Genomic DNA, 24,318 nt, shown 5'->3' with positions numbered 1-24,318 from the left:
CGGAACCAGTTTTTCTAATACCCGGGTTTTCTATACCCGAACCCGACCCTACCCGTTTGGCACTAAAACCCGAACCCGAACCGGGCCCGATTTGTACCCGGTAATACCCGAAAACCCGATTTGTACCCGGTAATACCCGAACCCGGAACCGAGGTTTTCCAATACCCGAAACCGGGTATTTCAAATACCCGATGTATATCCGAAAAATACCTTAAAAATACCCTAATAATACCCCTAAAAAGTGTAAAATTTTAAAAAATCCAATCTATATAAAAAAAATACCGGAAAAAAACCCAAAAAAACCTGTAAATAGAGTTTTTCAATACCTGATAATAGGGTATTCAAATACCCGGTTCTATACCCGACCCGAACCCGATGCATAGGGTATGATTTTTAGAGACAATACCCGACCCAAACGCTACCCGATTATTACCAATACCTCGTTATACCCGTACCCCGTCATACCCGAACCCGGTTCTATACCCGAACCCGGGTATTTAGAAAACCCGATTTGTGCACCTCTACCTCTTGTCAAGTCTTAACTACTTAACTTGAGCAAGATTTTTCAAGGCCAAACCAAAATCTTATTGGGCTCCATTAGCCCATATCCGAAAAGCAAAACTAACAATTGGAATGGTTCCTTTATTTTGGTTTTTTCTTCAAATCATGTGATTATCCGAATTGATTATACTGATCTTTAAAGCACGAATTTAAGCACTCTTTCTTTATGTCAAATTATTACTTTAAAAACACTTTTTAAACCTAGAAAATGATAAACTTGTAGATATGTGAAGAAACACAGATCCGATCCCCGGGTATGGGTCCTGGATCTAGTGAGTCCACAAGGTAGGATACGATAATTACAACCAAGATATGAGTACAACCTCCTAAAGTTCGGTGACCGGAACCTGCAAAACAGACACCGTGAGTCTCGTTACAGGAAGGACAAGAGGGGGGGTCTTCCTGTAACCATCCTCCGGTGTGAGAATCAGTATCGTTCGTAATGAAGAAAGTACTGAAGTATATAGACTAAGTGTAGTCAGAATATAGGTGAGTAAATGAATACCTCATACCGTTTGACAAGGTATTTATAGCCGAAGGGTGATGGAAGATGATTGGGGGCAGCTGTCCTCTTCTAGAAGACCTTTGATAACCGCCTGGACACGTGTTCTCTTGTGATAGGTTGGGCCATACGTCTCATGTGCATGAGTATAACAACCTGGACACGTGTCACCAACTGATAGGAAGGATCGAACCCTGGCCATGTGCACGGTTATAACAACCTGGCCAGGTGTCCTTTGTTCATTGGTTAGTATGTCACGTATTCCCCAAGTAAGAATCGTGAACCTTCTTCTAGAGAGTACCTGATTGGTGACAGCTGTCCCGCTGGCATTGTCTTCCGGTTGTTTTGGGCGGACGGGTGTCCTATCCTGCGGGTGACTTTTGAGGATGCATGGATGCTTCCACGCGTGTTATGAGGAAGTTCCTCCTCTATCGTGATATGCGGGTGATTCGTATATCCCGCGGGTGGCTTATAAGAGCATTCTCTGTGACCCGCGGGTGGTACTTAAGGGTATTTGGGTCTTTTTGGTACCCTACCTCTATAAGTCCCCACAGTCCAGTGTTTCTTCCGTGTGAAGTTTTTTTGCGGGTGAAATTTTGGAATTAATGTATGTTGGGGATTTTTGATTCTTTTTTGAATTAGGTAGAAAATATATTCTGTTAGTATGGATAATCATGAAAAAAAGACAAGTTGACCACTCGCAGGCGCGTGAATAGATGATGGAACGTTTTTTACGGCTGTCACTGTACCCGACTGTGCAACTTTTTCTCTTTTTCGAATTTCCCGGGTAACGTGGCAGTCACTGGTTGGGTGATGTTTTTCTCTCTCTACTGTTCATATCCCATCGCATTAATTGCGATTGGTATAAATAAGGAGAGGTTTCTTCTTTTCAAAGCTTTATCGCTTTTTTCTTCTGATTATCTTCATAGTTTCTCATAACTTTTCGTATATCTTTCTTCTATTTTTCTGACTTCTATTACAATGTCGAACGTCCAGACTGAATTTGATGAGATAGAAGTTTCATGGGATTACTCAGAGTACGAAAAGCTATTGGAAACCTATGGTATTCCACCTGAATGGGAACCGGAGTTCCCTTCTCCAGGTTCTATAGTCAGTTTCCCACCGCCTGGGAAAATGGCTTTGTATGCTGATTATTTTGCTTATGGAAATTTCCGTTTACCCATAACAAAATTTTTTGAGAGATTTCTAACCGCTTATGGGATCCATTTATCCCAATTGCACCCCCGTGCTATGATGCGAATTCGTCACTATGAATTTGTATGTATAGCACGTGATATGATTCCCCACATAGATCGATTTCCAGTTTTCTACCATCTTACGAACCGTAACGGTTGGTATACTTGTCAGGGATTTTCCGACCGGAGTATTGGGTATGAAGTTGAAAAGTTGTCGCCAGACTGGCGTAACAAATTCTTTTGGATAATTGAGGATGTGGTGCCTCTGTCTATGGTTCGTCGCCCTGTGAATTCCGCTCTTCCGGAAGATGTCACAGCTGCTCATGAAGGTCACGAATGATATCGTGTTCTTACCATGGAGCCTTCCCCCATGCGTGCCTTGCCGGAAGAAGCTTTAGTGTGGGCAGGCATGAGTCGTTTGTGGCCAACTGAATTCATGGAACCTATTTTTACGGGTCTCAATGAGCTTAAGTTATCTTTTATTGCCCCTTCTCTTCCTTGAACACTATTATGATTTAGTTTCCATCTCTTTCAGGTCGAAGTTCTATGTACAATGCTCTTTTTGAGGACAGGGGTTGTGTCCGCAACAGCATCCGTGAGGCAGGAGACCAACCTATACTTGACAAAACTAAGTCTCAGTTTCTGTTTCCGAAGAAGGTTCGGGCTGAACCTGTAACTTCGAATGCCACCTTTGAAACAGGTGTGTATGTTCTAAACTCTTCTCCCCTTACTGCCATTACTTACGACGGAACGTTTGCCATCCTATCATCAAGTGATGATGATGGGGATGCTTCTCAGTTTTTTGCTTCGGAAGAAGAAGGAGATTCTGATGAGGGTGCTTCTGAATTTTCCTCTGTCTCGTCCTTATTAGCAGAATTGGAGAAAAAGAGAGCTTTCTCAGCTTCTCAGACAGGTCGAACAGGTATGAAGGCTGCGAATGCTGAGGTGGGACCATCAAAGAAAAAACAAAAAATTCACCGTCCCAAGAAGCCACAGTACAGCCTTGCTAACCGCATTGACATTGTTGAAGGTACATGTCGACGTATAAATAATGTGTTCTTTTATGAGTGTTTGGCTAAATGTAACTTTGTTTAGCGAGGATATTTCTGAGAAGTTATCTACACCCACTCCTCATACTGAAAAACCATCATCTTCTTTTTCAAGGGGAGGGCCGGAGGATAAACCAGCTACTCCGCCTGATGTTGCTGATATGGAGGACAGGTCAACCTCCCCCCTAGTTGAGGTTACTGTAGATGAGAGGATGCCGACTCCTCCGATTGGTACTTCAACGGAAGGTCCTGACGACCAGTCTGACAGTGATACCCGCTTCGATTATCTTTTTCAGACTAGGAGTGTTACAGGGGATCAGCAGGCAATCCTGCTAATGATGAAGAGAATATCCAGACTGAAGAGCTTCCTCTTCAACCTCCCCCACAACAGTCTTCTTCCACCCCGGCTCGCCTTAAGCCTTCTGGTTCTCGCTATTACGGGGATACGGGGCTGGGTGACAAACATGAGTTGTTTGTCCCTCCATGGGGCATAACTAACAGTTCTCGGTTTTCCTAACCGAGAACTTGTATGGAGTTCGTTGAACATTGTACACCACCTGCTGAGATGGCATATCAACGTGACCTTTCCCGCCATGACCTTCATACGAATGTTGCTTATCATCTGGCTAATGCCTTGGCCGGTAGCTAGGAGGTCCTAAGTGAGTGGCGTACTCTAGGCGGGAAAGTGGGGGAAGCTCGTCGGGCGGCCGAGGTTGCAAAGAAAGAGGCAGAGGAGCATCGTATTGCTGCCCAAACCGATAAATGGAAACAATCTGATGCGGAAATCGCCCTTAAGAGTGAGCAAGATCGCAAAGCTGAGGCTGCTCGCCGATGGAAGGAAGCTTGTGAAAAACAAATTTCCGTTCTTGAGGCTGCTCGAGCTAAGGCTCAGAGGGAAAGAGACGAGTTGGCTCGTGCTCAAGAAGCTAACTCTTCATTATAAAACCAAGTGGCCCTTCAAGGTGCTCGGATCCATGATCTTGAGGCGGAGCTAAAGTTGCAGAAGAAGCGGGTCGAACTTAATGACCAGAGTGCTGCTGAAATCCAAACTGCCTATGACTCTCTCCTTCAAGCTCATGAGGAAGCTACTGCGGAATCCAAAGAGTTCCGAGCGCTGGTAGAACGTGCGGAACAGGACCGTCAATGGTTCCTTACTCGGGGATTTGATGCTGTAAGTTATACTTTATTACTTGTTGTTTTACTCTCACCTTTGGTACTTGGGAACTTATGTTTTTGTCTCAACAGGTCGTCCGCCATATCAAAGGAAGTAAGGAGCTGAATGACAGTTTTGCCAATGTGATGGCTGCTTCTTCATCAGTTGGGCGCATTATGGGTTTTCATGAAGGAGTGAACTACGCTCGAAGTAACCGCACATTTAAAGACCATCCATTACATGGTGTAGATGTCAAACAGAATCGTGCTGATCGGGTTAGAGAGCATGATACTTTAGTCTTCCCTCTACAGGATATGCTTCCAGAGTTTGCGTCCGTATACGACGGCGTACAACTTTTGAAGAGTTATCTTGGGGAGGAATCTGAGGATGACTCCTCGGAAGATACATCATTGACGGCTCCGGGAGACCCATCAGCCTCGAACCCTTAAGATAGGCTTTAATGTTTCTGTATCTTGTAACTTTTCTTTTCCTTCTTGTAATTACTTTTTTTGGATAATTAATGAGGAATATTTCTTTGACTTTTGTGATCCTTTTACTGTTTTTAATAACTTATGAGAAGATTTTTCTGAAATCTTCGACTTTTCGAAATGTTTGAAAGTTTGGATAACTATGGTGACGTGGCGGGGAGATAAACTTTTTGAGGACAACTGAAAAGACGTGTGTGACGCATTTGATAGCTTGTTTGCATTATCTTGAATTTCCTGCCTGACGTGTCAGCCATCTGGCGGTCCGCGGTTACTCTCTCCTCTGGCCCTTTATGGATCGCATTAATTGTGATGGGTATATATATATAACCCTTGTGATTTCCATTTAACCTTTATCACTTTCAGATTTCTTTCAAACACTTGAAACTTTTCAACATTCTCTGAGATTTCTTCGCCCTTCTGAGATTTCTTAATCTTTTTGACATTGAAATGACTAAAGAAAAGAAGAGTACCCGTGCAATCAACGAGGTTGTCGTCTGCCTTAAAGAAGAGGATTATAATGACGTTGTTAACGTGTACGGATTGACGACGAAGTGGGAGCTGGAACGTACGGTTAGTGGTTCTATTGCCACTAGTCCTCCTCCGAATAAAATGGTTGTATATGTAGATCATTTTACAACGGGGAATTTCCGGATTCCGGTTACCAAGTCTGTCCAATCAATCTTGACAACGTATGAGATTCATCTTTCACAGATCCATCCATTTGGGATGTTGAGGATTCGACACTTCGAATTCTGTTGCCAAACTCACAACCTTGAACCCACCGTTGGCATGTTTGCCGTTTTTTATATAATGACCCTTCGCGATGGGTGGTACAGTTTTGCATCTATCGAGAAGAGGACCATAGGCACGGAGTGGCTCTGTAGCCTTCATGGCTGGAAGCCAAAGTTTTTCTGGATCCGGGAGGACGTCATTCCTTTCAAGATGACGAAACGCAAGGCGGACGCTCCTCCGCCTGTTGTTCCCGCCGCCACTCATGAAGGTCTTGCATGGTTTAAAACACTGATGTCTACCCCTTCTCCCATGCGTCTCATTCACGAGGGCGCAATGGTGAGTGCGAAGATGAGCCGATTGTGGCCATTTCCCAAATTGGAGCCGTATTATGAGAAGACCGATAAGAGTAAGTTTGTTCATGGTCTCTGTCTTTTTCTTGATGTATGAATAATTTCTGACTCATTTTATTTATTTTTGTAGGTGAAGGTTCCGCCTTCAGTACTTTGTTGGACCAAGAAGGGGGCATGATAGTACGGCTTCCGATTGATCCAAAAGATGGTCCCTTTTTGGATCGGATGAGCAACAACTTTTTGTTCCCTACTGCCCTTCGTCCGGAACCATTGGTCTCCGAACCAATGTATGCCAAAGGTGAGAAGTATGTTGAAGAAGCCATACTCAAAGGTGAGGGCATTCTACAACCCCGACCTGTAACTGCCGTTACTTCTAGCGGAGTGATCGTACTCTTTTCGTCTAGCGAGGAGTCGTCACTTTGTGAAGAAGTTTGTTCAACTGATGCTAATAAACCTATGGATTCAACTGCAGGTCTTACCCGTCAACGAGCCATTGCTAGCCAGGCGGTGGGTCAAGATGAAGTTGAAACTGCTGCGGACGGGAAGGGTCCGGAAGGTGATGATGTTGCCGCTGAGGGCAGACATCCGGTTGTTGATGTGGGCGTCTCCAAGGCAGCGGGCAAGCGTAAGATTAACCCGGTGAAGATTGTTTCCAAGAAGAAAAAATCCAAGAAAACAAATTCTTCCGCCTTGGAGGCCCGGTTGGAACAGCTTGATGCGGAAGACTTGTCGTTAGGTATGCAAAGTTTGTCTTGCTTTTTTATCTGCTTTGAATTGGAACATTCCTAACCCCTTGTTAATGTTTTTCAGTGAACTTGAATAACCTTTTTGAAGGTATTTCCGGTTTGAAAGATTCCCCTGTTCGTCCACCACCACCACCTCCTAACACTGTTACGGATCCGGTTATTGTGGCGGACGACTCCCCATTGAAGAATAAGGAGGTTGACACAACTAAGCATGCCAGGAAGTCGCCTTCTCATAATTTTTACCACTTCAGGGATCAAGGGGGTGTGAGCACATTTCCTTATGCTTCCCCAACTTCTCCTTCTCCTAAGGAGGAAGACCCCCCATTTTGTCCCTACTGTAACGAGACTCACGGTGTCTGTTTTGCAGGTTCCGGTCACCGGACTTTGGGAGGTTGTACTCATATCTTGGTTGTAATTATCGTATCCTACCTTGTGGACTCACTAGATCCAGGACCCATACCCGGGGATCGGATCTGTGTTTCTTCATTGGCGCCATCCGTGTTTTGTGTTAGAACAACAATTGTTTTTGTTGGTTTTTTGGTTCGTTCGATATGAGTAAACCTCTTGAAGGGCCGACGATAACCCCTGCACCTGATTCGCGTGTGACTAACACGGAAGCACCTCCAAGTCTTAATGTTTTTGCACGTATTACGACTCAAGGTGGCCGTACTCTTGAACGTGTCACAACTCCGGGGTCACGAATCACCAATGTAACACCTGGGGGTTTTACCCTAGAAAATGTTACAACACCAACCGGTCCCACTCCCACAGACGGGGGACGTGGCTCCGCACCGGAAGGTTCAAATTTGGGTAATCTCAGACGGATTACAGAAGAGACTCGCCGAAACCAGTCAGTATTGGATCTGGAAGATGATTCAGGCAACTCTGGCATGGCGAGGTCTCATCAACGTAATTTCAAATTTAGAGAAAAGCTAACTCCCGAAGAGTGGCTTCATGTGCAATAACAAAGTTTGGTGGCTGAATATGAGCGCATAAAACGTGATGAATGACTTCATGCACGCACTTTGAATTATGAGGAATCTCCCAGGAGATCTCCTTCTCCTCCACCAACAGTAAGAGGATGTCAGCTCCGTTACAGCCAATCGACGGAACCAGAGTTTGGCGAATTACCGAGGTTACGTCCTCGTCCTCGCATAAATATGCGGATGCCATCTTAGTTGGAAGAATTTGATAGTTACGACTCAACTTACCAACCGGGAGAATACAGTATGTATACCGGTGATAGTAGGATGAGTTCACGGGCAAGAAGTAGTCATCCATATTCATAATGTATATAGATAAAAATGGTGATGTGTTGGATATCGGGCCTTGTTAAATCTAGTGTTTATGTGGTAATAAATTATTACCTATTTGATGCGTATTATGTGTAATCTCATCACAAAAACCTTGAAATAAAAAGTTTTTAACAATTTCAACATTACTGGTTATTATATTTATAAATGTTTGGATAACAATGCTTGAAATTGAATTAATTAAATGTTTTTGATAATGATTGAGATTATTGTGTCTTGTAATGTTAGTTCATAAATATCGCATACATGTCCCTAAAAATTAACGGGCCATTTAAGTTACAACAACAACTTAATATAACATGTTCATAGTATCAACTTTAAAACTTGGATCAAAGCTTTAAAGGATACAACATTTGCATAACTATGTTGTGAACCTAGAGAGACTAAAGTAAAACTTAAACAAACATGATGAATTTTATAAAAAATAAGATTTTTTAAAACAAATGATTTTCAAATATATTGGCTAAGGATTTTATTAAAAAAATTGGATTAATAAAAAACAGAGAGAAGAAAAAAGTCTAAGACATAAAACAAGGAAGCAACCTATTTTCCATTTTCCAATATACATAAGGTTTCTCTCTCAAATGTGGCAAAAAGTTTATTGAAAAGGACTATGATCAAATGAACATCTTTTTAAGGTCAAAAAGAAGTCCAAATCTTTAAAAAAACATTTACAAAAGTGGACAAGACTAGACACGACGTTCACAAAAGACAACATGGACTAGATGTTCACGGTTGCTGGACTGTTCGTCTTTGCGAGCGTAGAAGGTCAAACATTCAAACATTCACATATACTTTATTTATCAATAAGACAATAACACATTGTTAGGGTTCTTGCCTTCTTCAGCTTCTTTAAGTATGTCGCCGCAATCATTTGACAACTATTAACCATCACTGTCCTTTTTACCGCTTCTTTTTACCAGCTCCCCATAATTGTTCGTCTTCTTTCTTCTCTTAACTTTTTCAATGTTTTTTTTAAGATTACATCATATTCTCATTTTGCTTACAAGAAAATGTTACATAGAAATTAGAATAATATCATTTCATCCGGTAAAAAAGGGAAGAAGATAGTTTATTAGTTTGCTCAACCATTGTAAATTTATGAGCTGGGCTCCTAGGCCCTAGCCCATTTAACTATTAGCATAGCAAGTAGCCACCACTGGGTCTTGATCTTTAATTAACCAAGTGGGTTCATAAATCATAATATTAATTTCTTGTACTTGCTTTCAACCTCAACTCATCTATCACCATGTCCGAAAACAACCCCAACACAAAATCTAACCACAAATACACAGTACATTTTCAAACACTAAATTTGGTGACAAAACTTTTGAATCAAATCATAATAACATGGTACTTTCATTTTCAACTCATAAATTCAAGAATTTAAATCACTACTTCAAATTCACATAATAAGTAGGATGTTTTGATAGTCCTTTCATAAAATATTAATAACACAAGAACCTTCAACCTTGTACTCACTTCTTTTTACATTAAATGATAAACTCATGTACATTGTACTTCCTGTTCCAAAACTAATCATCAACCATTCAACCCACCCTTCATTAACAATCTCCCTTCTAGATTTTAACTTTTGTAGTCGACCCGAAAAGTACAACCATACAAGCGCACGTTACAACCACAAAACAAGAACCGAAAAGACTGAAATTCGAAGACTTTTAAGCTCTTAATGACCCTCCAAGATCAACGGGTACAAGTGGAATAAATGAATGCAATACGTCTGTGATCAACGGTCTGTAACTTGGTTCGGGTTGCACACAAAGCACCGCTACCGCAGCAACCTGTTACAAAAGTGTATGATTTGTTAACAATTTATTAAATAGATACTACTCTCTCCGTCCCATTTAAAATGTCCACATTTCCTTTTTTATGTCTTATTACAAATGTCCAGTTTCAAAATTTATTAGCCAATTTCCAAATTTACCCTTAAACACACACAACTAACATTAATAAACAACTTTTATGGGCACAATTTCCAAGGGCATTTTTGTCATTTGGTAAGCAAATAAAACAATAATTTAATCTACCTTAAACTTTGTGTTTTTCAAACTAAGACACTTTGACCGGGACGGAGGGAGTAATATATTTTACATAAAAGAAAATATTGTACTAACTTGATATAAGTGCTTCAAATCCATTGTATCTCTAATCACGGGGTCGACAACGTTTGGAAGCTTTGACCGGTCGGTTAGTTGAGGCATTGCCTGTTTATGAAATATTGAAATGAGTGTTTTAAAAACTTGTTTATTTAACTTTATAAAAAAATGAGTTAAGATTGTATAAATGATAAAATGCGTACCCATGTGACGATAGATTGAAATAAAGACGGTGACATTTTCTCTACCGGTTTTCTCCCGATTAAAAGCTCGAGAAGTATTACTCCAAACGCATATACATCACTTTTATCCGTAAGTTTACCTGTGAAATCTAACTATGTTAAATAAATCTTTAACAAAAAGTAAATAATAATAATAATAATAATTAATAATAATAATAATAATAATACAATTTTTGGGACTTTAATATGCATTATAGCGTACCTTCGGAAAGGTATTCGGGAGCCAAATAACCGGAAGCACCCGAAAGCTTAACTTTGTTATTGGCATGGAGTTCAGTGGTAGCAAGTGCAAAATTAGAAATCTGAAATATGTTAATGCAATTAAGTAAATTGACTTCAAACAAGGTATACTTGCTTCTTGGTATATAAAGGTTCTTACTTTAGCATTGAAATTGGAATCTAGAAAAATGTTTGATGACTTAAGATCTCTGTGAATCACAGGAGGATTGCATCTTTCATGAAGATACTCTAGTCCACTGTAAAATAAAATAATAATCTATATAAATAATTAAAAAAAAAAGATAATTATACAAGATTATATAACAGATTATTATTATAGTATTATAGTATTATACCGAGCAATATCAAGCGCGACTTTCATTCTCCGATGCCAGGTTAACGCTGTACCATGAGACGGTCCTAATGGTATAATAATATTAACACAAATAGAAATAATTTAAGTTTAGATTTTGTGTGCAAATATGTAAAATGCAAAAGAGGAGAAAAATATTTTTTTTAAAAAAAGCAACAAACGTTAAGAAAAAAGCAACCAACTTTACAAATTACCAAAAGTGTGGATTTTAAGTTTTAACTAAAAGGAAAATTACCATGCAGTTGTAACTCCAAAGAACCTTGATGCATCATTTCATATACCAAAAACCGAGTGTCATCGTGCACGCAATAACCCAAAAGATTGATGATATTTTGATGCTTAAGTTTACCTAACCAATCTACTTCATTCTGCAAATATAACACATAAGTTAACTTGTAAGATTAAGTAATGATATAATGTTGCAAACAACAAGTCTATTATCTACTAAGAAAATTGACCTCGAATCCTTTTTGGGCATCGGGTTCTCGACCATGGAGTCGTTTAACCGCCGCAATAAAATGATCGTTAAACCGAGCCTTGTAAACATTCCCAGATGACTCCATTCGGACGATATTATCTTCATGAAAGTAGTTGGTTGCAGATTTTAACCACTCGTAGTCAATATCGGTTACCGAGCCTTTTCTACCGGTGATTCTTGGGGTGAATTTATCCAAGATTGGGCCTAATGACAACCCTTTTGAAGCATCTGTATGAATAGAGCTATGCAGTTAATGCGGGAAAATATCGGATATCAGTCAATGACCGATACATGATATATCTTTTTTCGTGGTGAGTTATCGGTTATTTAACTTATATACATATAGGGTAAGGATCCTAAGAGAACCAATTGAAAATTAAGAACTTTGAAAACCATTTTGGATTACTAAAAAAACTTTTAAAAAAATTATAAAACAAAAAATAACAAAAATTTTAAAAAAGTAAAAAAAACCAATATTCTTATATTTCATTCCGGTTTCATATAAAAAAAAAGATAAAACTTCGTGTTATACACATGTGTATAATTTCATTTAATCTTTAGTTACGTAATGTACACATATTTACATTATCATTTACCTCAAATTGTACATATGCGTATAAAAAAACATGTATGTACATATATGTATAATTTAGCAAAACCGAGACGATTTTTTTGTGAAACCGGGAAGATAAATAAGAATTTTGGTTTTTTTACTTTTTTTCATTTTTGCGTTTTTTTTTTGTTTTATGATTTTTTTATTTTTGGGCTTTTTGTGGTCCAAAATGGTTCTCAATTTTCAAATAGTTCTCACATTATACTAATCCTATATATATATACACACTTAAAAAATCATAATATTAATAGAGTAAATAATTATGTCATAATGTTATTTTAAGTAAAAAGTAGAAGTTAAAATTACCATGGCTTTTTGTGTTTTTGATAGTGTTGAGAGGTTGTGAATGCTTTTGTTTGAAGATCCAAAAACAGAACAAGAACAGCAAGATTCCAGCAAGGAGAGTTGAGGCAATAATGAGAGCAACAAGAATCTTTTTGTTCAAATCCTCATGGTGAATTACTTTGATCTCTGACACTCCTGTTACACCAAAGAGTTAAAAAAAACAATCTTTTAGCAAAAGCAAACTTGTATCACAAACATATTACCATACCCCTTTAAGCTTTGTATCACAAACTATCTTTTAACCTTTTGATTCACATCATCAAAAGGTAAAAAAAAAAACATAAGTTCATTGTTACTATAACTCATGGAGGCATTTCATCAAACACCTATACTGCATTTAACACATTTAATATTCACCTTCCACTTTACCGGAATTTTAACAGAACAGTATCATTAACTCACAAAGACAACATAAAACTCAAGTAAAAAAAACACCCAGCATCAAAAAGTCAAAAACTTTAATCCATTTTTACTTAGGCATTTCATCAAACACCTTGACTGCATTCAACACATTTAATATTCACCTTCCACTTTATCATAACTTTAACAGAGTACCATTTACACCTCACAAAGACAACATAAACCTCAAGTAAAACAACACCCATAACCAAAACATCAAAAAAAATAAGTCCATTCTCACTGAAGCATTTCATCGAACACTTGGACTACATTAACCAAACTAAACATTTTCCTTCACTTTCCCGGAATTACAACAACAGGGTATCATTCACCAGTCACAAACACAACTCATAACGAAAATAGCACCACTTTACCTGGAGAGTTAGCTTGAGTTTCAGTGGGTATTTGAGAAAAAGGTGGTTTTTTCTCAGTCGGAAGAACAGGGTCTGTGACAGCAGGAAGAGGTGGGTGTGTTCTGGTAGCGGTGACTGGGATGAACACTTGAGGTGTACAAGAGTAGACCCAGATGGGGATTATTATTATTGTTATCCAGTTGTTGAAATGAATATTAAGCTTCATTGTGTGTAAATTGGTGGCAGTGTTCAAGAATGTTGAAGAAGATATAAGAGAAGTGAAGAGAAGGACATGTTTGTTGTGAAACCAACCACCGACGATCTTGCAACTTGCATGCCACCTTTTACATATTTGTCAAATATATAGACACATGAACAGTCAAAGTAAATCCAATAATTTGAGTTTGTCGGTAATTTTTTACTTTTGTGTAGTATAAATAATACTATGACGTAAACGAAAGATTATCCCCAGAAAACATTCTCATATATTTACTTCTTTCTTTCTTCATATCCAATATTCTCAAAATTACGGTAATATTCTAACACGTTATCAGCACGAACCGCTTATATCCTAACCAAGAAAGGTAATAGACACAAAGGTATCTACATAAGCATCATAAACACTTCTTTAATTATGTACATTAGATATATATCTATGCATATACATATACTAACTAATATACTGAGTAATAGCAATAATGTGTATAAACATTGTTATTAAAATTTGATAACTATTATAACTTTTGTTTATATATGCACACTAATATCTCATTTAGAAGTTAGATTTATTTACACTAACAATTCTATTCTTATTATTGTGCATACTAATTATATATATTTTATAAAATAAACTGTATTTAATATCTTAATTATTATCTTACTTTAAAATAATTAATATTATATATTATATATATACATACACACAAACGGTAATATTACCGTTATAAACGGTAATATAACCTTTATAAATGGGTTATAAACTTCCACTATAAATAACCAATCATTAACCCCATTTCATTTACAACAAACATTCTTCTTATTAAATTTATCCAAGATAAAATTCTCAAAATGATTCACCCGGTTTTGATATTGGTCACTATAATGCTTATACTACTTCTCATTCTAATTTTGAATCTCCCATCTGAAGAGTTCGGCATGTTCTTTTTCTTATATATGTTTATAGCTCTACCAATGTATTGTATCTCATTGTTGATTGATATATATGGATTCTAATATTTATCTTATTATTTGCTCTATTATGTTTAGCAACAAAATGTCAAATATAGCAAAACTCGAATTCCCAGCACTCAACATTTCTGGAGAAAATTATATGTCTTGGACAGCAAATGTCAAAAGACATTTAAAATCTATGGATGTGTTAGACGCAATCCAAGAATACAATGATTGCTCTGACCAGGATAAAGCAAGAGCTGATGTTTTCATCTATAAACATATTGATGAATTGCTACAGCATGAGTATTTTAATTATGATAACCCATATATGATATGGGAAGATTTGAAAAGCAGATTCGGTCATCTAAAGGAAGTTTTACTTCCTACTTCTAGAGATGAATGGAACAGTCTTAGGTTCCAAGATTTTAAGAGGGTAAATGATTACACCTCTGCTTTATACCGAATTTGTTCAAAGCTAGAATTTTGTGGGTATCCCGTAACAGAGGAAGAAAAGTTAGAGAAAACTTTCTCCACGTTTCATGCATCAAATATAAACTTGCAAACACATTATCGTTTGCAGAATTTTAAGAGATACTCTGATCTAAATGCATTACTCCTTGTAGCCGAGAAAAATAATGAATTTTGATGAAAAATCATCAATCTCGTCCCACGGGTTCATTAGCAATACCAGAAGCACATGTTGCTCACAAAAGTTCTCATAAAAATTCTGATCATAAATGGGAACAAAGTCGAGAACGAGGCCGTGGACGTGGACGTGGTCATTTTGACAAAAGGCATTTTAATGATCGTAAGCATCCATTCAAATGGAACAATAACTCTTACGGTCGTGGTCGTGGCCGTGGTCGTGGTCGTAACCATAGAGCCAATAATTATCATGTCCCACACAATACCAATTCCAACCACCAAAATAAATGGAATGAAGCTGGTAGGTCCGAAAACAATGGCACTTCATGTTTTAGATGTGGAAGTACAAACCACTGGGCAAAGGCTTGTCGCACAGCTCCACATCTGTGTGAACTGTACCAAGCCTCTCTAAAAGGAAAAGAGAAAGAAGTGAACCATGTTGATAACTTTAATAATATCAATGCTGAGCTGAGCATTGAAGACTTTGGGATGGAACTTTGAAACAAAGTTGCTTGACTACTATAATTAGATGCAATTATTAAGTGTGTTCTCATTATCTTTAATTATGTAGTTTCTCTTCCATGTACTACTTGTGTTTCAATTAAGGTTCTTATTAAAATATCATATGTCTTCGTTATACACTTATTTTTTTCTCTTAATATTTTTCAAGATTTAAAATGAAAATCACCGAAGCACAAGATCAAACAAATGAAGAAGATACATGTATAGCGGATAGTGGAGCCACGCATACTATACTTAGATCTAAAAAATATTTTTATGAACTGAAACCAACAAAAGGGATCATCAATACAATATCAGGTCCTACAAACTTGATAGAAGGAGTGGGAAAAGCTAATTTAGCATTACCAAATGGTACAAAGCTCAAAATAGAAAATGCTTTATTTTCCCCAAAATCAACAAGAAATTTATTGAGTTTCAGAAACATATATCATAATGGATATGATACTCAGTCAAGGACTGTTAGTAATGAAAAATATTTGCATATCATAAGCAAAGATCAAATATTGGAAAAATTGCCAATGCTCCATTCTGGTTTGCATTATACATATATAAATGTGCCTCAAGCACATATGGCAGTAAAAGAAAATTGTTGCGATTCTGGTATCATAAACTTATGGCATGACAGATTAGGCCATCCAGGATCCACAATGATGAAAAGGATCATTGAAAATACACATGGGCATCCACTGAAAGGTCAAAAGATCCATAAAATAGATAAAATGCCTCAATGTACATCTTGTTCTCTTGGAAAATTAATTACAAGGCCTTCGCCATTAAAAGTCGATAAAGAAACACCAATGTTTCTTGAAAGAATTCAAGGTGACATATGTGGACCAATTCATCCACCATGTGGACCATTTAGATACTTCATGGTCTTAATAGACGCATCCAGCAGATGGTCTAATATCTCTTTATTATCGACTCGTAATGTTGCTTTTGCAAAATTTCTTGCTCAAATTATCAAATTACGTGCACATTTTCCGGATTATACCATTAAAAGAGTAAGGCTTGATAATGCGGGAGAATTTACATCACATGCTTTTGATGATTATTGCATGTCTGTGGGAATTGTTGTAGAACACCCTGTTGCTCATGTACACACACAAAATGGCTTAGCCGAGTCGTTGATCAAACGCCTTCAGCTAATAGCTAGACCATTAATAATGAGGACAAAACTCCCTGTTTCTATTTAGGGTCATGCAATTATGCATGCTGGATCATTAATCCGCATGAGACCAAGTGCAGATCATAAATACTCTCCCACACAACTTGTTTCTGGAAATGAGCCAAATATCTCTCATCTTAGAATTTTTGGTTGTGCTGTGTATGTTCCTATTGCACCACCACAACGCACAAAAATGGGTCCCCAAAGAAGGTTGGGAATATATGTTGGATATGAAACATCTTCCATCATAAGATACCTTGAACCTTTAACAGGTGATGTATTTACAGCACGTTTTGCTGATTGTCATTTTAACGAGACAATGTTCCCAGCATTAGGGGGAGAAATGAAAAAGCAAGAAAGAGATATATCATAGTGTGTGCCATCATTGTTACACCTAGACCCAAGATCAAAACAAAGTGAGACAGAGGTTCAAAAAATAATACATCTACAAGAAATTGCAAATCAGTTACCTGATGCATTTACTGATATAAACAGGGTCACTAAATCTCATATACCAGCTGCTAATGCTCCAGCTCGAGTTGAGATTCCAAGCAAGCAAAACCATAATAATGCGCCTCATGAATCTCAAAAACGTTTAAAACGTGGAAGGCCAATCGGTTCAAAGGATAAAAATCCTCGAAAAAGAAAGGGTTCTGAGAAGGATACTGACCCTAAGGAAGGAATGATTGACAAAACCTTCCCTCAGGAAAGAATAAATGATATAACATTTCCTCAGGAAGAAATAAATGATTCCAATAAAGAATTGTCAATAAACTATGGTAAATCACATATAATGTGGGATCGAGATGAAATGGAAAATATTGATGATATATTTTCTTATTCTGTGGCAAGCGATATCATGGAAGAAAATGATGACCCTGAACCAAAATCTGTAGATGATTGTAAAAATCGACAAGATTGGAACAAATGGAAAGATGCTATGCAAGCTGAATTAAACTCACTAAACAATCGAAAGGTTTTTGGACCTATTGTCATTACACCAAAGTCAATGAAACCTGTAGGATATAAATGGGTTTTTGTGAGAAAACGAAATGAGAAAAATGAAGTTACAAGATATAAAGCAAGACTTGTAGCTCAAGGTTTTTCTCAGAGGCCAGGAATTGACTATGAAGAAACGTATTCTCCTGTCATGGATGCTATTACGTTTAGATATTTAATCAGCTTAGCAGTCTCTAAAAAGTTAGAGATGCGTCTTATGGATGTTGTCACAGCTTACTTGTATGGATCACTAGATAATTACATCTATATGAAAATTCCCGAAGGATTTAAACTCCCCGATGCAATAAGCTCAAAGCCTAAGGAAATGTATTCCATCAAATTACAAAGATCATTGTATGGACTGAAACAATCTGGAAGGATGTGGTACAATCGTTTGAGTGATTATTTGATAAGCAAAGGATACACAAATAATCTTATTTGTCCATGTGTCTTCATCAAGAAGACAACATCAGGATATGTGATCATAGCTGTGTATGTTGACGATCTAAATTTAATTGGGACACAAAAAGAAATTAATGAAGCAATTGCTCTTTTAAAGAAAGAATTCGAAATGAAAGATCTTGGAAAAACCAAATATTGTCTTGGTTTACAAATTGAGCATATGCATAATGGGATACTTGTGCATCAGTCAACTTATACTGAGAAACTCTTAAAACGTTTCAATATGGACAAAGCAAATCCTTTAAGCACACCGATGGTTTTAGATCACTCAATGTTGACAATGATCCATACCTCAGTGCAATTGGAGCACTTATGTATCTTACTAACTGTACAAGACCTGACATTTCTTTTGCAGTTAATTTATTGGCAAGATTCAGTTCATCCCCTACTAAAAGACATTGTAATGGCATTAAACATATTTTTCGGTATTTAAAAGGAACTGTTGATTTAGGTTTATTTTATCCTAACGATTCAAAAGAAGGGTTAGTTGGTTATGCAGATGCAGGTTATTTATCTGATTCCCATAAAGCAAAATCTCAAACTGGATATGTATTTAAGAATGGAGGAACTGCGATTTCATGGCGTTCTCAGAAACAAACACTCATTGCAACATCTTCAAATCATGCTGAAGTCATTGCATTGCATGAAGCTTCAAGAGAATGTGTATGGTTAAGATCTATGTCACGACACATATTGATTTCTTGTGGACTAGAAAAAGATCGAATTCCAACTCCTATCTATGAAGATAATGCAGCTTGTGTCTCGCAAATGAAGGAAGGATATATCAAAAGTGACAGAACAAAGCATATACCACCAAGATACTTTGAGTATACTCGAGACCTTATTAAAGACAATCAGGTTGAAATGAGATATGTCCAGTCCAGCAACAACTCAGCTGATCTTTTCACAAAAGCACTTCCCACAGCAACATTCAGGAAACATGTTCATGATATTGGCATGCGCCATGTACGAACAATGTAACGACCTGCAATTTGAGGGGGAGCTATATACTGCACTCTTTTTCCCTTAGCTAAAGTTTTTTCCCATTGGGTTTTCCTTTAGCAAGATTTTTAATGAGGCAGTAATTCAATATCCCGAAGTTTTGAAAAGGTGTCATCCAAGGGGGAGTGTTGTGAAACCAACCACCGACGATCTTGCAAGTTGCATGCCACCTTTTACACATTTGTCAAATATATAGACACATGAACACTCAAAGTAAATCCAATAATTTGAGTTTGTCGGTAATTTTTTACTTTTGTGTAGTATAAATAATACTATGACGTAAACGAAAGATTATCCCCAGAAAACATTCTCATATATTTACTTCTTTCTTTCTTCATATCCAATATTCTCAAAATTACGGTAATATTCTAACAATGTTGTGTTTGGTGTTGATTGTATTGTATGTGGTTTTTTTAGCTTTTGAATAGAATATTATTGTATACACTGTTTGTTTATTTGCTATATCTTCGTCTTCTTTTTCTTGTTTTTTTTTGTTTGTATCTATGGTTTACATATATCTATATATATTTTGCTTTGTCTTAAAAAAAATAGTCATAACAAATGAATAAATTAAAAAAATAAAATAAAGTTAAAAGTCCGAAGGTTGATGGACCAGTGACACAAACAAAGTCTCTTAAGTATCGAAAGATTTCGAGTTCTAAGTTTTGAAAAACTAAAATATTATCTTTCAAATATAATCCATTATTCTTAATATCATAATAACAATATAAAGTTTAAACAATACAACCTTTGCTATTATTTTCATTGTTAATAGCAAATTCATTCTAAGAACTAACTGTCAAGTAACAGTTGACGGTATTGTTTCCCGGATAAATGTCCAAGTCAAATTCTGAAGTCAGTGTGGATCTGGTTACGTCAACATAATCTGACCATAGTAGGGTAACGGGGCTCTCAAAGTTTGAGAGTGTGGTAGACTAAATATAAGAAAATAGTCGTTCTAAAAAAATGTCATTTCAAAACAAGTAATAACATGCTTGGAATATAAAGTTTTTTTTTGTCAAGTAATATTAGTAACAAAGAGAAAGTTATGAGTGTTATATACATAAGTAATAGTATGAATTATTACTGGTCAACATGTTATATTTATTTATGAAAGTCCAATTTAACATTTAACTATAATCTTATTTTAAATAATAATATACTAGCTTTAAAACATGTGTAATGCATAAGATGCTTACAAGAAGTATAATTATGTAATAGGAATTAAATGATTAAATTAAAAAAAAAACATGCGTAATATCAAATTAAATGGTTTCATAAGTTTAAATTATATTTTTAGTGAAATATTCACATGAATATGTGGTGTATTCTCACGCAATTTCTTCATAATTATTAAAAGGAAGACGCACCTAGTGATTTTATAAGTTGTAATTATATTTTGTAATTAACCAATGAATTCTTACAATATATGATAAGATGTTTTTATTATAAATGGCATATTAAAAAGAAAATCACATATAAAATTGGCATTAATAAAACAAGTTTTCATATTACAGTTTCGAATGAAACTGATAAAAACTCCATGCATCTATGAATACTGAATAAATATAGAAAAATAGTTTAAATGGAAAATTTAGGCTATGAATAACTCTTCAAGTAACATGTGTATTTATATTTTATACATATTTATAGTCGAATAATTTATATGCAGGAACTAATATGATTGTAGAATTGAGTAGCATCAATTATTCGTTATCCATTGTCTTTATGATTGATATCACCTAATATGATTTTCTTTATTATTAGATTAACATAACCAAAGTAATATATAGATATATTTTATGTTTATGATTGATATCATTGAGTTTTTGAATTACAACTCGTTTTTATTGTATTTTAAGTTTTATGATTTTTTTATATATACTTTGTGTGTTTTTTATATATTGGGAAGTGGGAGCTATGAAACTTTTATTTGTATCGAGACATATATAGATTTAATTAATATGTATCCTTATAATATAAACTAACATAAAAATACCCACAAATTAAACTCTATTTTTTAATTGTTTTGATATAAAAAGATACACTTTTATAAAACTAAACCTTTAATTAAAATATGAAGACTTTAGACCGAAAAAGAGAAATCATTTCTCCTTTTTCATGTAATATTATGGTAGATTGAAGCCAAAAAGGGGCAGGAGGTTGCACAAAAAGTAGGGTGGGTGGAGGGCAAAATGGGCAATTACTTTATTTCTGGGCAATGGGGAATCATGTGGAGGCTATTAAAAGATGCACAAGAAAGGTGCAAAAGACCCGAAATGACAAGTTTACCCTTCTGACTTTTCAATGTATGTGGAGCACAAGTACCACAAGGGGCTAGCATAGAGCGGTTCCAGATTTGACGGTATCTTAATTGGACCAAATTATTACTTTATTAGTAGTCTCATCCAAATAATAACAACACTCAAGTAAGTAAGCTTTAGCTTTTATAAAACTAATGATTTGATTTTTGAATTATGATATACTTTGTGGTAACACAAATAATGCCTAGGTCTTGTTATTACATTATAGTTTCTATTGATGATTATATGTATTGTGTTTTGACCATAAAATAATTTATTGTAAAATATGCATCAGATTGAGAAAAAAGAAGCCGAGAAATTTATCAATATCGTGATCAAATGTTTGAAACCTAATCGGTATATCAGTTCATCAGGTATTGAAAACAAGTTTTGCTCTAATATATCTCGTTTAGTCCTCTCTAAAAACCGTGGATTTGTATTTGATCTATTAACTTGTAATCAACCCGAGGACACAAATAATTGCTATTTTAATTTGTTGAATCGATTAATCCGGACTAATTTTCAAATATTAATAGTTGTATGTATAGTTACTTAAATACTAGAATATTATTATCTTATTTAACCTTTTTATAATTAAATCTAAGAAATGTCATATGGAAAATAGTATTTGTTTTTAATTACTTGATTTTAATTTACATATATTAATCTTTTTCCATTAAACCCGCAAAATAACATGTCATAGACTAACCATTGGATCCATAAAGAGTAAAGATACAAACACCACTTAAAAAAAAAGGAAAAAAGTTTTTGGGTCATTCAATTTAAAAAAATCCTTTTAATTTGATACCTTTCAAAGTTTAGTTTGAACGTACTAAAGTTCTTTTTAGTATTACTTCCTTTATTGACGCGGGAAGCAACATCCTTTTTTAAATACTTTGTACTTTAGGTGCGTAGAAGAAAATTTATCGCTTGTGAAATCATATGACATATCGACTAACTTTTTTAAATATATTTTATTATAAATATATAAATTGAACTCGATTAATGGTTTTACTTTACAAGTTACAACAATATTGCAATTACATAAGTTGAATGAAAATGTTAAGAATAACAAGCATAAGTTTAATTATTCCTTCAATCAATAGAGTGTTTATTATGTTATCTACAAAATTGGATGATTATATAGAGAGTGGAGAAAAGCAGGAGTATTTTATGTGCAACATATATAAAAGAGGAAAACGATAGTGCCAAAAACAAAAGAGCAGATACTTCTTTTTCTGAAAATGTGAGCCATTATTCCTCCTCCATTATCACACAAATAATTACCCTACCACCATCAAATACAAAATAATACAAAACTTTCAAATTGTATATTTGTTCCATAATACAAAATAATGATGTCTTGTAATCTTTAGGCACTTTATAAAAAGTGGATGTAGTGGGAAAACACCCCCAAGCGCCTCTCTCTCTCTCTCACACACACACAAAAAACCTCAAAATTCTAGCCATCCTTACGTTTATACAAAACGCTTACCTCCAAAATGCATCCAAAGCGTGTTTGGGGCCGGGGGGGGGGGGGGGGGTTGTTACTCGGCGTTTTGATCTCAAAGCGCCCCAAAATGCCATCGACTACGGATGGTCTTATATAGTAACATACTGTATGTTTCTTTGATATACTAATATAAACTAAACTAGTTAATAAATATCTATCTCAAGTATTTTTGACCAAAATGTATAAAAATCAGTTAGTTATTAGTTAATAATAAAATAGTTTAGGCCCAAACTCAATATTTTGAGCTATTTTGTTTTATCATTTCAAAAACTTAAAGCTCAAATGATAAAGCCGAAATTAAACTGAAACCAAATGGTTTTCAAAAATCCAAAAGTAAAGTTTCGGTTTTAGTTCAAAACAAACCCGAACTATACGTGCACACACTTAATTATAAAATCATTGGAATTTGGATATACGTAAAACTTTTGTAATATAAGAAAATATAGAGAGAACATAATTATAAAATATAATAATATATGTTAAACTAGAGGATTTGATGTGCCCAAAGCACACAAGACCAGTGTGGAAGCATGCGTACAGAGTTGCAGGAACCTGTTCAGCTTTGTTAATGTTAATTTAATAATAAAATATAAAAATATATTAAGAGAGGCAAATGCGCAGCTTTCATTTTCTCTGGTTGAAAACAGTTTCCATTTTCACGTGCGTTTTGTGTATTGTCTATTTTGTTTGCTAACAAACATTTGACATTTTGTCTCTCTCTCAACTTATTATTAATATTTATCCACTCCTTTGCTTGCCTCTACATATGTTTGTTTCTAAGTTTATATAATATACTAGATTTAGAGCTCGTGTAGCACACGAGATAATCAAAATAATTAAGTTTCAAATAAAACTTACATAATGTATATAGAAAAATGTATTACATCTATGCTTGTATCATTATACATAAATTGATTTATTTATATCACAAAATGGTTTTTTTCAAAAAAATAATAAACTTAATAAAAAAAATAATACACCTGCAAAAACATACCAAATAACACTCCATCTATTGAAAATTTATTCTCAGTGTCATATATGTATAATTGAAAGAAATTTGGTTAAGAATCAATTTCGAAGAATACTTCTCATATAATAATATTTTTGAGTTACACTATGAAAAAGATTTTGATAAGTTTGAGGGGTTTCTCGACCTTACCAAATGACAAAAAAAAAGGTTCACATATTCAATTTTGTGAATGTTTTGCTTCAATTGAGCATATATGTACGACATGTTTCACATACAACATGTTAATCGCTATTCAAGGAAAAGTCAATGCTGATACAGATGTTTATAATTTGATA

At 35.5% G+C, this 24,318-nt stretch overlaps 1 protein-coding gene across 1 annotated transcript; it reads right to left on the bottom strand.

Annotated features, from left to right (window-relative positions):
* Positions 1 to 9,674: 9,674 nt before the first annotated feature.
* On the bottom strand, positions 9,675 to 13,520 carry LOC143548568 (putative receptor-like protein kinase At1g80640). The gene is made up of 10 exons (XM_077039685.1): positions 13,251 to 13,520; positions 12,439 to 12,612; positions 11,500 to 11,747; positions 11,277 to 11,409; positions 11,025 to 11,088; positions 10,829 to 10,925; positions 10,652 to 10,751; positions 10,411 to 10,529; positions 10,226 to 10,315; positions 9,675 to 9,892 (listed from the first exon to the last, which is right to left on the bottom strand). The coding sequence occupies exons 1-10, from the start codon at positions 13,453 to 13,455 to the stop codon at positions 9,770 to 9,772; spliced, it is 1,353 nt and encodes a 450-aa protein (XP_076895800.1). The 5' UTR covers positions 13,456 to 13,520; the 3' UTR covers positions 9,675 to 9,769.
* Positions 13,521 to 24,318: the final 10,798 nt, after the last annotated feature.

The sequence above is a fragment of the Bidens hawaiensis genome, unplaced genomic scaffold (assembly GCF_021521415.1).
Source record: "Bidens hawaiensis isolate Kalapana, Puna unplaced genomic scaffold, B.hawaiensis_p1.1 tig00015201_1, whole genome shotgun sequence".
Lineage (NCBI taxonomy): Eukaryota > Viridiplantae > Streptophyta > Magnoliopsida > Asterales > Asteraceae > Bidens > Bidens hawaiensis.
This window is presented reverse-complemented; position numbering and strand designations above follow the sequence as displayed.

Coding starts and splice junctions, on each gene's coding strand:
- LOC143548568 (XM_077039685.1), bottom strand. CDS start 13,455: ATGAAGCTTAATATTCATTTCAACAACTGGATAACAATAATAATAATC. Junction 11,089..11,276: donor TTTGGAGTTACAACTGCATG/GTAATTTTCCTT, acceptor TTATACCATTAG/GACCGTCTCATGGTACAGCG. Junction 10,316..10,410: donor TTCAATCTATCGTCACATGG/GTACGCATTTTA, acceptor TTTCATAAACAG/GCAATGCCTCAACTAACCGA.